The 14,925-nt window shown below is 45.3% G+C and overlaps 1 protein-coding gene and 1 non-coding gene across 4 annotated transcripts in view; both read right to left on the bottom strand.

The window, feature by feature from the left end:
- Trpm1 (transient receptor potential cation channel, subfamily M, member 1) overlaps positions 1-14,925 on the bottom strand; it is a 115,938-nt gene that overhangs the window by 54,760 nt on the left and 46,253 nt on the right. For all 3 annotated transcript variants that reach the window (NM_001039104.2, NM_018752.3, XM_017322013.1), the window contains exons 4-10: positions 12,913-13,126; positions 11,883-12,007; positions 10,420-10,591; positions 6,563-6,737; positions 6,021-6,144; positions 4,984-5,056; positions 4,075-4,175 (exon numbers count right to left, since the gene is read on the bottom strand). In NM_001039104.2, the coding sequence (NP_001034193.2) occupies positions 4,075-4,175; positions 4,984-5,056; positions 6,021-6,144; positions 6,563-6,737; positions 10,420-10,591; positions 11,883-12,007; positions 12,913-13,126 (984 nt within the window). The remainder of the gene's footprint in view (positions 1-4,074; positions 4,176-4,983; positions 5,057-6,020; positions 6,145-6,562; positions 6,738-10,419; positions 10,592-11,882; positions 12,008-12,912; positions 13,127-14,925) is intronic.
- On the bottom strand, positions 9,102-9,207 carry Mir211 (microRNA 211). Its single transcript, NR_029805.1, has one exon. It is a non-coding gene; the product is annotated as a microRNA 211 (primary transcript).

The raw sequence follows: 14,925 nt of genomic DNA, 5'->3' as shown, positions 1-14,925 counted from the left end.
CACTTGAATAGCTGTTTCTCCAAAGAATTTCACAAGTGGACGGCACAGATGCTTACCAGCATGAAGTAAACACAAATAAAAGCCAGCTGAGATGCCATCCTAACCCACTGGGATGGCTGTTATGGTAAAACAGCAATATAAAACAACAGAAAATAACACACGTTTCTGAGAAGGCAGAATGTTTACACTCTGGGTGCAGATGTAAAATTATGAAAGTGTTATGGAAAAGATCTTGGTAGCTGCCAAAAATTTAGACACAGAATTATCACTTAATTATGAGTTATGACAGAAGTCCACCTCTGGATATATTCCCAAAGGAATTTATGGCAAGACTCAAATGGACACTTGCACACCCACATCCATAGTGATGCTACTCATGACGGCTAGGATTCATTGATGGCTGGATGGAGAAGCAGTGTGGACACACACAGGGTAGGGCTTCCCCCCCCTCCCCCTCCCCCTCCCTCTCATTTCAAGACAGGGTCTCTCACTGTGTAACCCTACAGGCCTGGAACTCACTTTGTAGAACAGACTAGTCTCAAACTCATAGTGTTCCATCTGCTTCTGTCTTCCACCTGCTGGGATTTAAGGTGTACACCAGCCACCACAGGATAACAGGATAGCAGATACTTACTGTTGCATTAAAAACAAAAATGCCTTCTGTGAACCCTGGCATTCAGTCCCGGATTGTATTTGCAGGACTCAGAAACACATATCCTGGCTTTCAGCCTTCCCCTGAGTCACCCTGTTCTCGCTTTGTATTCCAACCATAACGTTCCCACCTCCCTGCACTTGTTTTGCCTGTTCCTTTCTTGCCTCTGCTGGTTTCAGTTGCCCTTCCCCCTGCAGGGAAGGTTCTCGATCCTCATGGCCCAGCAGCCAGCATCTACCTGTCAATCACCCAGTGTCTACTCAGCAGTGTCTTTCCTGGAATCCCATCACAAATTAGCACCCTCTATGCGCTATCCATTTTCTACACGTTGGAATCCAATAATTATCTGTTTTTTCATTCCACGCCAGCCTCCTTCTGTCTTCAACCTCCCACCTTCACGTCTGCCCCAATGAAGACTTCATCAAAGGCTCTTGTGAGTCAATTCTATTAACTTCTGTGTCCCCAGCACATGAAACGAGGGCGCCAGACACAAGACGCAACGGTCAACCAACATTTCCTAAATTAGTGAATAAAAATACACAGTTTTGAAAACACATGGAGCAAGTGTGCAGAGGCAGCCTATCTCCCTGCCGTAGCTCTGGCCTTGCTGTTGTTGGGTGTAGAGAAGGCACTACATGTGTGGCTGGTATGAGAAGAGATCTTCTAGTTGCTCAAATGAGCTCACCTCTTGGGCTTCCTGGCTACCTTCCAGGATGCCTAGAGCACTGTGGGTAACCTCAGAAGAAGAGCTTGTAGCCCAGGCTGGCAGAGCCTACACTTCGGAAGAAGGGCCTCAGTAGCTGTCAGGAAGAGGGCAGCTGATGGCTGAATATAGCTATCATACACTTGAGATGTGGATGCTCCACATTAGAGCTGTCATAATAGGTTAAAATGGAATATTATGGAGGAATCCCAGAGAAGAGGTAAAGAGTGGTAGCCTAGAAAGAAGCCAGGTATTGATGGTCTTTGCTTCAACCACAAGGAAAATCAGGTGGATGATACAATTGGAGTCTTACAAAATGTGATATGGTTGTGACATGGTAGACTAAGCATAGCAAAGTAAAAAATAACAAGGAACAGAATCCCCACCCTACTTACCTCACCGCTACCCCTGGGCACCACCTGCCTGGCCCTTTGAGCTGTGGAATTGTGTGTGTGGGGGGGGGGGTGTAGTCGGAGGTGTGCATGACAGAACCTGTGGGGATTTCTGCACATGGGTTAACAGGGGTGAAATGAGTCTGTTTCTGGGCCAGAGTGTGTGTAGAGCCAGCAGCACAGGCAGGTGATCGTCATCTGTGCTGTGCAGGTGAGACCACACCCAACACAGGGTATTTACATTGTAGGTGCCACACCCTTAAAAGGATGTGGGTTGCAATGGACCGCATCCACAAGGAGGAAACTTTCCTTTGAACTTCAAATATGGATTGAGCAATTATTGCTGGAAATAGTGTCTCTGGCATTCCTTTGGGATCCTTATGTGTCTTTCTAGCCCATTACAAGCCTTATAGTCTAGTTTATGCTCTAATTTTCAGAGCAAAGAAGTTGCTTTGATGGAAGGAGTGGCTGAAGGATGTCCTAGTCACTTAGCACGCATGCTATGTGTGCTAAGGGTATTGATGACATTTGCTTTAGCCACGAGGAAAACTGGGTAGATGGTATAATTGGGGTCTTAGAAACCGTGATTATGGTTGTGACATGGAAGACTCTGTCTACCATGGCGACATGTGTGTGCACATACACACAGCTTGTCCTACATCAAAACATACACAATCTTCTGACCACACACAAGCTGACTCTCTTTCACTTACATTGTCATAGGCACAAACATATAAAATATTCCTCAATCAAACGCACACAGACCTGCTAATCACACACACATCTGCTAATCACTCACATGCACATGCACACACACCTGCTAATCACACACATGCACATGCACACACACCTGCTAATCACACACATACATATACATGCACACCTGCTAATCACACATATACATATACACATGCCTGCTAATCCCACACATGTACCTGCTAATCCCACACATGCACATGCACATGCACACACACCTGCTAATCCCACACATGCACATGCACACACACACCTGCTAATCACACACACATCTGCTAATCACTCACATGCACATGCACACACACCTGCTAATCACACACATGCACATGCACACAGACCTGCTAATCACACACATACATATACATACACACCTGCTAATCACACATACACATATACACATGCCTGCTAATCACACACATATACCTGCTAATCCCACACATGCACATGCACACACACCTGCTAATCACACACATGCACATGCACACAGACCTGCTAATCACACACATACATATACATACACACCTGCTAATCATGCACACACATATACACATGCCTGCTAATCACACACATATACCTGCTAATCCCACACATGCACACACACATGCACATATACACACACCTGCTAATCACACACATGCACACACATCTGCTAATCACACACATGCACATGTACACACACCTGCTAATCATACACACACCACCCATGCCCACATGTATTATTCACCCACACATTATACCACAAGCACATCACAGAGCACAGACAGGCACTGTTCTACAGATGTGATATACACACATCTGGAAAGCTATATGTGTATATTCCCTCACATTCACACAGGTACTACATACATGTTATTTATAATCTACAAACACCACACATGCTAAACTACATCTGTATATCACAAGTCACATACTCTACATACATGCTGTCCACAGACTTGCTTCATCTAATACATTAAACCACACCACAGATACTAGACCAGAGACATCAGACACAATGATCATATCACATATACATCACACATGGCATTCTCTTGACCCCCCCACAAAGCTTCATGAAACATAGTCTGAAAACTCAGTCCTCTAGAAGGAATTGCTGCAGTTAATTTTAATGATCCATTTTCTTCTTTCAAACGCTAAGAACCTTTGTTTACCAGCAATGATGAAAGGTTCGGTGGTTAGTTTTCTCAGGAAGACCCACTCAGTGTGGAGTCTGTGCTCAGAGCCTTTGTTTCTTTGATGTTAAACAGCAACATCTTCCAGTAATCTCATGGATTACCCAGATCAGCAAACCCTCAGATCATCTCCAGAGATCTACATCATGAGCAAGGACCCACTAATACAGCACCGTGACAAGTCACAATTAATATTCTAAACAGAAAACAGTTCCGCAAGGCACAGTGGCGAATGCCTTTAACCTCAGCATGAGGGAGGTAAAGGCAGGAGGCTCAGGAGTTCAAGACCAACCTTGCCTACATAGGCACCTTCTTGGCTAGACTATATGAGACCCTGTCTCCAGAAATCAAAAAAAAAAAACAAAACAAAACAAAACAACAACAGAAAAACAGTTTCACCGGCCAGTGTGGGCCAAAGACGAAGATCTGGCTTCGCGCTATGTCGACCCGGTTCCAAGCCAGGGCCAAGCTCAGCTGATCTGGAGCTGATGCGTTGGTTCCTGGAAAAGAAGAAGACAGAGCTTTCCTCACTCACATCTGGACCGCTTGAGCTTGGCAGCTTCTGGTTTGGGAACTTGGGCTTCCCACCGGGGACTGTTTCAGAACTAAGCACCTATCACTTCCTCCTTTCTTGCCTGCCCCCAAATGACCATCCAAGCTAATAATACTGCTTTTTTTTTTTTTTTTCTTAAATGTTTCCTGAGAGAAAGCCAGGGGCAACCTCATCCCAAGCCAACTGGGCATGGTTTCCTGGAAGGGATGGAGGAGGAGCCGAGTAATTTGTGGCCCTCATCTGAAAAGGAGAGAAATCTGAAACTATCAACCTTTGCCAGGATAAGCCAAGGACCATAACCCCCAGGGCAGCACAGAGCCCAGTGCAGCATAAAGAAGACAGTGGTGAACTTCCTCTTGTCCCTATGGCTCCAGGCTAGCTGAGAGACAGGGAGGACACGTGCTTCCCAGGGCAATCCTCCTGTATCATGAACTCCTGATTGCAGCCTGTCCTTAGAGGTGGGTTGCTATGTTCAGGCAGCCCCACTAGAACAGCTATGGATGGACTCAGCTCTGACAATTTAGTAACATCTATGGGCATCCATCAACCCCCTCTCTCGTAAAAGCCCTCTCAGAGTCTGCTCATCCCAGCAACCCATGCAGAGGTCACCCGGGGCAACCTGGCCAGCTCGGGGTTCTTTTACTGTGAGTCCTTAGTGGGGGTGGGGATGTGAAGGAGCTCTCACTACTGACAAAGTCCCTGCTAGGCAGCTCTGGGAAGACAGAAATCAGAATCGCCACGTCCCAGAAGCTCACCTTTGAGCAAGGCAGTTAAAATTGCCATCTCGACATCTTGCTGACCCTCGGAACCCATCCGAAACACAGTGACCTGGAAACAGGTGAATGGGGAGAAGACAGAGTCAAGGCGACATTGAAAATGCGGGGTGCGGGGGGGACTGAGCAGGGTTTTTTTGTTGTTGTTTTTAAAACTGAACACAAAGACTAGAGCAATGAAGCAGAGTTGAGAGCTGGTTGGATGGATGTTCACAGTTTTCAGTCCCCAGGAGCTTCCATGTTGTTCTTGCTGATGGAATTCTTGCCCGGGATTGGAATCTATCATCCTGCCTTGGGAAGAGGGTAAGCACCTCAGGATAGCTCCATATTTAAATAGTTATCTGAGCTTGTGAACACATGCCTAATCAGCAGGAATATGTGAACATGAATTTAGAATTTTGAATATGTCATCATTCATGAACTAGGTGTGCCTACGCCTTATAAGGTTGAAGGAAGCTGAAGGAAGAAATGAGAAATGAGCCCTGCATTTGCAAAGGGAAGTGAATTTGACTTTGTGACCCATCACATCTAATGACATGTTTGTGTCTCTCTTCCCTGGGGACTTTACATCTGATTTGTGATTTGAATTTCTGAGTTGAGTGACAAGATTGGCATCACCTTATGTTCACTAAGGTCTGGATACACCTGGGTCCTCTGTGGCAATGGCTCTCAACCTTCCTAATGCTTCGGCCCTTTAATACGATTCCTCATGTTGTGGTGATCCCCAACCATAAAATTATTTTTATTGTTACTCCAGTGGTCTTAAGCAACCCCTGTGAAAGGTTGTGAAAGGTTGGCACCCAAAGAGGTCCCGACACACAGGTTGAGAACCACTGCTCTGTGGCTTTTCCCATTCCTTCAGGGTTGCACTGGCAGCTAGTTTGGGATGAGTTCATAAGCTGCCTTTTGAGAAGGTCAACTGAGTATGCAGATGGCCCATCAAGCAAGCATGGCAGAGCTAGACACAGAAAGATCTCTCTCCTTGGAACTTGTTTGGTAATGCAATTCAAGACACTCACGAGTTCTTTCTTCTTCATGCACTCCATGATAATTGCAAACAGCTGATACGACTGGGACTTGCTGTAATTAAATGTTTTCTGAATGGTAACTAGAAGCTGGTCCCGCAGGGACTCGTTTATGACTCTGTTCAAAGGGGTAAAGAGAGGGAAGGAAGCAAGGGAATTAGATCAGCTCCCAAGTGAGCCAGACAGTTTCGCCCACCCAGTACTTTTGATTTTGGACTGCTAATGGATGAGATTTGTGTACAGGAGACAAAAAGCCAACCCAGTCTAAAAGCAGCATTAAAAATTGGCCTGCGTTTAGCTCTTTGCAAGACTTAATACTGTAAAATAAAGTTGTAAGAGAGATGTCGGCAGAGAGGATTCAGTCAGGAACAGGAGCTCCTGGGCATTCTCATGCTGATCTCGGGAGCTCAGGAGAGAAGATCAAGAGAACCCCTTGTAAATTAGACATTTTGGGGGATATCTGAGGGGTGTCAGATGTTTTCCCCAGTCTGACAAAAAGCCATTAAGAGCTCACCCTTGTCACACACCAAACCTACCCTCCTTCGTCGCAGTATTTGTGTGCGAAGGACAAAATGTCAGAGGCACGTCCACTGCCATCGCAAACCACCACAGGGACAGGAGGGTCTTCTTTGAGATACTCCAGGACGATAGAAACCACGTTAGGACCACCTTCTACCACTAGGCCCACGACAGGTACACCCTGGCCCAGCCCTGCAACACAACCACACTTGTTGCTCACACAAACATGAACAGCTCCAACTTGCATTAAATGCCGAAACAGCAAAAAGCACAAACTTCCTGCCACAGGGCTTTCCTTGTAGTGCTAATGTTGACCAATGCTTCGACTAAGTCAAGCGAAGGGTGACTGTCTTCATTCTTGCATTCGAACTTCATATCATGGCCCCCCACTGTAAACTCCAAATTTCAGAACTCTTAAACTCCCTGACACGCCCATGTGACCCAACTCTGGTAAAGAATCCAACACAGGGACACCCGGCCAGTTTTAAAAGCATTGCTATGAAGGCTCCTTTTCTGCCTGCCTAGGTGTGAAATGCTAGGGGCTGTCTTCCAACAATGATCCAGTATAAGGAGGGCTGGACTGAGCCAGAGGGGAATTCAGCCCAATCTAGGGCCTCTCCTCTATCAGTAAAGCACTGCTGGACCATTCATTAAAGCGCCATCTCTCAGGTGACCAGTTGTAAAAGGATCAGGACCTCACTTATCTCAAGAAGAGCAACAGACCTGAAATATAAGAATAGATTTGGCTTTTACGTAGTGTTTGGGAAGTCAAAGAGGCACTCGTGTGGTAGTCTGCTCTTGTTGCTGCCTCCAGAGCCTCGAATACGGGAGAAAAGGTTGAGCATCACCCGTCCCCAAGACATCTTCCAAGACCAAATATTTGGATTGGAGATGATCATTGGTAAAGGGTATGCAAATATGTCCAAAATTTATAAATCCAAGACTAAAACACTTCTGGCCCCAGGATATTACCTTAGGGGTAAAAGCGTGGAGTACTATTAGCCCATTGCCAATGGCTTATTTCCAGAGTCTACTCTGATTTAAAATAAATAAATAATATAATTCTTCAAGGGCACAGTAGGAATAGACAAATTTTTGGTGATAGATCCAGCAGGAAGTGATGGGAGAATTCTGGAAGCTGAGATAATACTGGGGGGAAAGTGCTGGAGAGGAGGCTTCGTGACAAACTTGCCTACTTCAAAATGTCATCTCTGCCTGGCCAGAACATATTATAGAGTTGTTCCTAGGCATCTACTAGGGATTGGCTCCAGAACCTTATAACATCCCCCTGGACACCAAATTCAAGATGCTCAGGACTCTTATATAAAATGATGTAGCAGCTGCATGTATCTTCTCCTGTGTGCCTCAAGCCATCTCCAGGGGACTCATAACGCCTGGCATGATGCAATGACATGAAAGTAGTTATTATATTGTGTTTCTGAGGGATAGCAACTGGGAAAAAACTCCATACACATTAATTAAAGACAGAATTTCTCTCCTGAATGTTTTTCTGTCTGTGACCAGTGAAGTTTTGGGCTTTGGACCTTGGCAACACCCAGGCTCACTGACTGCTGATCAGGTTTTGCTTGGTTTCTGTAGTTGTGAGCAACATTACAAGAGACAAGAGGAAGGAAATGTCCTTGATGTTATGGTTCTCAAGAGCTTCCGATAAAATCTGCCAGCACGGGCTATAAGAAGCCTTGAGACTATCAATGAGTGAATTCAGAGTCTCTCTTTTTCTACTTTGTTTTCCCCAGTGGATACTTAAGGATTCAGGATAACTTTGTTGTCTCCTGTTAGAAGAATTACAGTTGAGTTTATTCCAGCCAGCAAATGGTGAAGATATGGCATAGGCTAAGCCAGCAGTTCTCAACCTGTGGGTCTCTACCCCTTAGGGGAGTCACGTATCAAATATCCTGCATATCAGATATTTACATTATGATTCATAAGAGTAACAATGTTGCAGTAATGAAGTAGCAACAAAAATAATTTTATGGTTTGAGGGGTCACCACAACACAAGTGACTGTATTAAAGGGTCAGAGTATTAGGAAGGGTGGGACCCACTGGGCTAAGCCATGAATAAGAAATAGTGGAAAATGAAGCCGGGCGGTGGTGGCGCACACCCTTAATCCTAGCACTTAGAAGGTAGAGTCAGGCAGATTTCTGAATTCGAGGCCAGCCTGGTCTACGGAGTGAGTTCCAAGACAAACAGGGCTATACAAAGAAACCCTGTCTCAAAAAAGAAAGAAAGAAAGAAAGAAAGAAAGAAAGAAAGAGAGAGAGAGAGAGAGAGAGAGAGAGAGAGAGAGGGAGGGAGGGAGGGAGGGAGGGAGGGAGGGAGGGAGGGAGGGAGGGAGGGAGAGAGAGAGAGAGAGAGAGAGAGAGAGAGAGAGAGAGAGAAAAGAAATAGTGGAAAATGGATCAGGGTGGCATCGTCTGTCTCTGAGATTTCCATCCAAGCGTGCTTGGGATTTTTACATCGTCAGGATCATGGCGACTTCATTTCCAGAAGCAGAGAAGAACTTGCTCTTGGCTCAGGCTAGGCTTCTGAACTCTCTGCAGTAGAGGTGACCACTGAGCCCCCCTTTGCTGTCCTTGCCTCACTCAGAGGCCTAGGCAAAGGATGACAAAGGGAAGCCCACAGGTCACAGGTCCAAGCAGAATTTACAAGTCCAAAAACACTAAATCAAACTGATTTATCCACCAAGATCTGATTCTTAGGACCTCCGCACTCATGAACTCACAGTGTGGCTGGCTGCACAGGATCAAGCCGGTCAGTATTCCAGCATGAGGGTGGGGAGGAGTTGACAAATTCCCTTCTGTGGGAAGGGAGTCAGTTTTTTTTTTTAAGTGTGCGGCCCTGATAGGTTGACCACACTCTAGTGGATGCCCCCACACCTGTGATTGCATGGTCAGAACAGTAGGAGTCAAGTAGTCATTTCTTTAAAAGAGGACATGAATTCAGGGGCTGTTTGGGAGGTGGGGGTAGATCTGGCACAAGTAGGGGAGGAATAGAATAATTGTATAAAACTAAATTGTATAAAACTCTCAGAGAATTAATAGAAATAGTTTAAGCTGATTCTTGGAAATCTATAGCCTTTAGGAGTAGGCACCCCAGTTCTAACCACTTGAGTGATACCACACTTCCTTACATTCTGACATTTTCCTAGTTCTAGATTGTGGTGCACAAAGATATTCCTGGTGATGATAAGAATGAAATATTCTGTGAGATCATTTCATAATTGTCTGGCAGAAGTTTTGCATGTGGGCATTTCCCAGAAGGTTATGGGTCCTCTCATCTGGTTGGGAGCCAGTCCTTTCTCTCTAATTTATCCTCACATTTCCCCCCAGCAGTGAGCTGTGCCATCTGGACCACCAAGTATGGTGACCATCAGGAACAGATGTCCCTGTAGCCAAGTCCAAGGATTTCCTTATCTCACCATCTTAGTCCATGTGGGAGACTGAGAGCTATAGAGATATGTAATGATCCTACAACACTCATTGGGTCACAATCTGAATTATACCAAATCTTTGGGAACAAGTTTTTAGGTTTTTTTTTCCTGATAAAACATGAAGGAAAATAATAGCAGTAAGTACACTGAACAAGACCGAGGGCAACATGGTGGGCAGTGCCATCACCATGACAACCATGACAAATAGTGCAAGGGTAAGTCTCAGACCAAATTGTGAACCTGGGCAAAACATCCCATGACTGCTCTGGGAGGGTGATTTGGTAGGTGGCTAGGGCAAAGAGTTTGAGCATAGTCCATGGACCTAGCAAGAATCAGCACCCTCTGGTAATTTCCTTCTCAGCTGGTTTCCACCCTGGTAGAGTCAGTCCCGAGCTGGTGCCCATGGCCTCCCAGGACTTACTTGTGTTGATCTTCTGCAGGGAGATGTGTTTTTCCAGCTGTCTTCGAAGCTTCACCTCAGCACCATACTTGCCCAGGGTGCCGTTGTCAGCCAAGATGAAGTGAGTGTGGGAATTGTTGAGCACAGAGAGCTTGCTCAGAGGGTTGGACATGGTCTGATAGACTCTTGTTACCTGACAGAAAGCATGATGTGAATCAAAGCTGCAGAATTTAGATATTAAGTGTCATAGGAGACACAAGAAATGAGTGTAAACACACAACATATAAACTTGGTTTTGTTTTTTGATACAGGGTTTCTCTGCGTAGGCCTCTGTATAGACTGTGGGACCAGGCTAGCTTCAAACTCACAAAGATCTGCTTGCCTCTGCCTCTGCCTCTCTGCCTCTGCCTCTGCCTCTGCCTCTGCCTCTGCCTCTGCCTCTGCCTCTGCCTCTGCCTCTGCCTCTGCCTCTGCCTCTGCCTCTGCCTGTCATGAATGTTGGAACTAAAGGTGTGTGCCACCACTGCTCAGCTACCACATGTAAACTTAAGTGTCATTTCTCTACCCTACACACTGAAGGCTATTTTCTCAATTAATGTATTAAAAAAGAAAAAAACTGTTTGCTTTAGACAGTGGCAGCCCAATAATTGAACATGTATTTACTGCAGAGAAATGAAAAATAACAGTAACATAAAATCCTGAGCACGGGTGAGTGTCTCTGTGTGTGCATCTGTGGTAGCTACACATGCCAGTGGAGATCAGAGGTTATTTTTAAGACAAGGTCCCTCACTAAACATGAAGTCCACTGGCTTGCTAGAGTGGCTGACAATGAGCCCCAGAACCTCCTGCCTTCATTTCCAGCCCTGAGGTTACAATCACACGCTACACCTGGATTTATATGTGAGTATTGTGAATACAAACACAAGCCCTTATGCCTGTCCAGCAAGCACTTTACCCATTCACTAAGCTGTCTCTCCAGCACCCTAAGCACAAATTTTATAGAAACTTTATTTTTAATAGACCAGAGATAAACAGTCTAGATGTTCTTCAAGAGATAGTGGTTAAACAACCTGCAGTGGTCTATCCATATCACAGAAGGAAGCCATAGCAATCTGAGTGTCCATATGGGAAAAACCCATCCTCCTAAGGTTGCATACTATGTGATACCACATTGTGAACATAATCAACAATGATAGAGATATGTAACACCTTAGTGGTTGTTAGGATTAAGGAGGAAGGAGAGATGGGAGGAGATTGGTATAGATATTAAAGGACAACAGGAGATTTCCTTCAGTTGATGAGGTATCTTGATGGCAGCAATGTCAGCATCCTGATTATACTACCATTTTTCAAGAACCTTCCACCAGAGGAATGAGTGAAAGGTGTTCTCTGGTATTTCTTATAACAATATACAAATTTACCACAGTCTCAAAATACAGACTTCAATTTTTTAAAACCTGTCAGTGCCTTCAGAGAAAACTTACATCTTTTCCAATCAGGTCTTCCTTGTTCTCCACCATGCCCCAGGGAGCAATTCCTATAGCACAGAGCCGGCCTCTGGACTTGGAGGAGTGGTCTTTCAAGGCATCCCCCACATGGCTGACGACACCTGTGAGCAGCCACATGCCACATTTCAGGACCTCCTGAGCCACATCATGCCACATCAACACTGATGAACTTCAGGGGTGCCTACTCTGAGCCTCCATAATCCCTGTGGATCAGGGATGGAACCTTCATAAAGAGAATACATCCCACAAGTCTGTGCTCATCACAACCATTGATCTTGTGTTAACTCCTGGAGTAGGGAAAATATGAGCAAAGCCCCAAACGGCTATGCATGGATTTCTATGACCCAAAGCTGGAAGTCACTGGGTCTCACTCGTAGTCCTAGCTACATTCTGCTATCAGTAAGAGCCAGGCCACCAGGGATGTTCCTTAATTCATATATGGTTCAGTTCATTCTCAGGGAATGGCACAGACTAGCTGACTCAGAGGTTCACTATCATCGCTGTTATGCTCACTGAGGTTTAGATCTCGATTGTCCCTGCAAAGTCCCATGTTTGATCTTGGTGTCTAGCAGGGCACCATTGGGAAGTGGTGGACACTGTAAGAGAAAGGACCCAGCCTGTGGTCTGCCAGTCACTGGGAAGTGCCCTTGAAGAGCTGTGTACTCCCACCATGAGATATGTACAGGCCCAGAGCAATGGTCCAACTGACCATAGGCTGAAACCTCTAACACTGTGAACCAGAGTAAACCTTTTCCCTTTATAAACTGATCATCTCAGCTGTCAGTCATGGTGATGGAAAGCCACCTAACAAAAGTATGTTTGTACTATCTAAACAAATCAACCACGATAATAGTAAAAACCATGTTGAGTAAAGCTCAACATGCTGTTACAGTTGGGATCAGGCTTCCTTGTGTCGAGTCTTCCAGCCAGTTCTTACTGGGAGGCCCTCTGCAGCTTCAGTGAGTCCATCAGCGCAGACTCACAGCAAGGGCGGGGCCGCTCTTACCAGTGCTCACACCCCCGGTGAAGATCCACGCCCCCGTGGTCATGGCAGCCTTGATCAGACCTTTCCCAAACACCTGCTTCAGTTTGGGCTGCATCTCGAAGCTTTGGAGGCCTCCGTGCACAGATATCAAGAGCTTCGGGAGCTCCAGCTGCCAGTCCTTCACCATGAGGTGGAGCAGGGAATCTGGCTTGGTGTCGTAGGAGACTCGGATGTACTGCAAAAGAAGGGGTGGTGCTCAGCGCGCCCGCGCTTGGCTTCGTGTCCCTGTCAAAGGGGAACAGGGATATGACACGTGTCCAAACAAGAACTCCCCCAGTGTCTGGAGGCTCTCTATATCTTGGGGCCCTCTGCATTAATCTGCAGCCAACTGACTAAAGGTAACCTGGGGAAAGAAGGGCGACTCAGCAAAGGAAAATACAGGACCATGATTCAAGTGTTTGCTGAACACATAATTCCTGGCATCACTGACTGGCTTCTGTTTCCAGAGTTTTACCTTTAGTAATACTGTCTAAGTTGAGTCACAAGGTACACGGTTTTTGGCTTCTCTTACTTAGAATAATGCTTATGAGATCAAACCATATAGGTTTATATCATTAATTTGTTCTTTTTTTTTTTTATCAAATGTTATCTTATTGTGCAGTGTTATTTGAAGATCAGTACTCTACCCATCTCCCAAATTCCTTGTTGAAGCACCAACCCCTAACATGACCATAACTGGAGATGGGGATTGTGTCAGCCTGACAGGAACATGTGTAAACTCCATCCTAGTGCAGCAGGGGTAAAGGGTAGATAAGAGATGGTGCTTCTGAGGCCCACAGGGGTTTGCTCATTTCTCACATATGTGAGCACACACCAAGAAGGTAACACTTAGCCGGGCGTGGTGGTGCACGCCTTTAATCCCAGCACTCGGGAGGCAGAGGCAGGCGGATTTCTGAGTTCGAGGCCAGCCTGGTCTACAAAGTGAGCTCCAGGACAGCCAGGGCTATACAGAGAAACCCTGTCTCGAAAAACCAAAAAAAAAAAAAAAAAAAAAAAAAAAAAAGAAGGTAACACTTATTAAGCAAGGGGAGAAACTATACTCAATTGAGACCTTGATTGGAGGCTTCTTAGCTTTGAGAATTGCATAGAGTATATTTCTGTTTATAAATCACCTCATGTAAAGTATGGTAGTGTCAACTGACCAGGCTAATGTGCCTGTCTAAATTTGAATTTTAGATGAATATCTAAAATGGTTTAGCATAGTATCTTTACTAAATGCAGGACATCACATAAGAGTTGGTATAGAGTTGTACTAAAAATGGTCTCTTCTTTTGTCTGACATTCAAACATACCTGAGTGCCTTGTGACTTATTTGCAAACTTGGCCTTGAAAGAATCATTTCCAAACTGACTCGGCTAGAACAAAGGTCTGGAATGTTGAGCAATGCTATCGCTGAGTGAGGAAGAAAGTGGTCATGGTCATGAAAGTGGTGCTTCTTCTCTTCAGGGTGAAAAAGACATTAGTGTCCAGAGGCCATGGCCCCTCTGGGCTGTCTATGTGTGCCCATGCTAATATACAGGAAGCCATCCCAGAGAACCTTATATTGTGGTATTCAGAACATAACAATTGTATTTGAATCATAATGTTAGACCAATGAAATATAGGTAGCAGCCCTACCTATGGCAAACTATGAGAGACTGCCTCCTTCCTCTTATTGAGAAGGGAAGACACAGGGAAGCTGACTTCAGAGGAAAATGCTTGCAGAGACTCCACATGGACTGAGAAGGATGGAGAGCCCTTGGTTATTAATATTGTTTTAAACAACTTTCTCACCAGTAGGTATGCTGGTTGATTGGTTTGTTTGTTTGCCAACTTGACACAAGCTAGGGTCATCTGGGAAGAGGAAACCTCAATTGAGAAAATACTTTGGGCTGGAGAGATGGCTCAGTGGTTAAGAGACTAACTGCTCTTCTAGAGGTCCTGAGTTCAATTCCCTGCAACCACATGGTGGCTCACAACCATCTATAATGGAAT

The sequence above is a fragment of the Mus musculus genome, chromosome 7, assembly GCF_000001635.26.
Source record: "Mus musculus strain C57BL/6J chromosome 7, GRCm38.p6 C57BL/6J".
NCBI classification, from domain to species: domain Eukaryota; kingdom Metazoa; phylum Chordata; class Mammalia; order Rodentia; family Muridae; genus Mus; species Mus musculus.
Note: the sequence above shows the minus strand (reverse complement) of the source record. Positions and strands in the feature narration are given on the sequence as shown.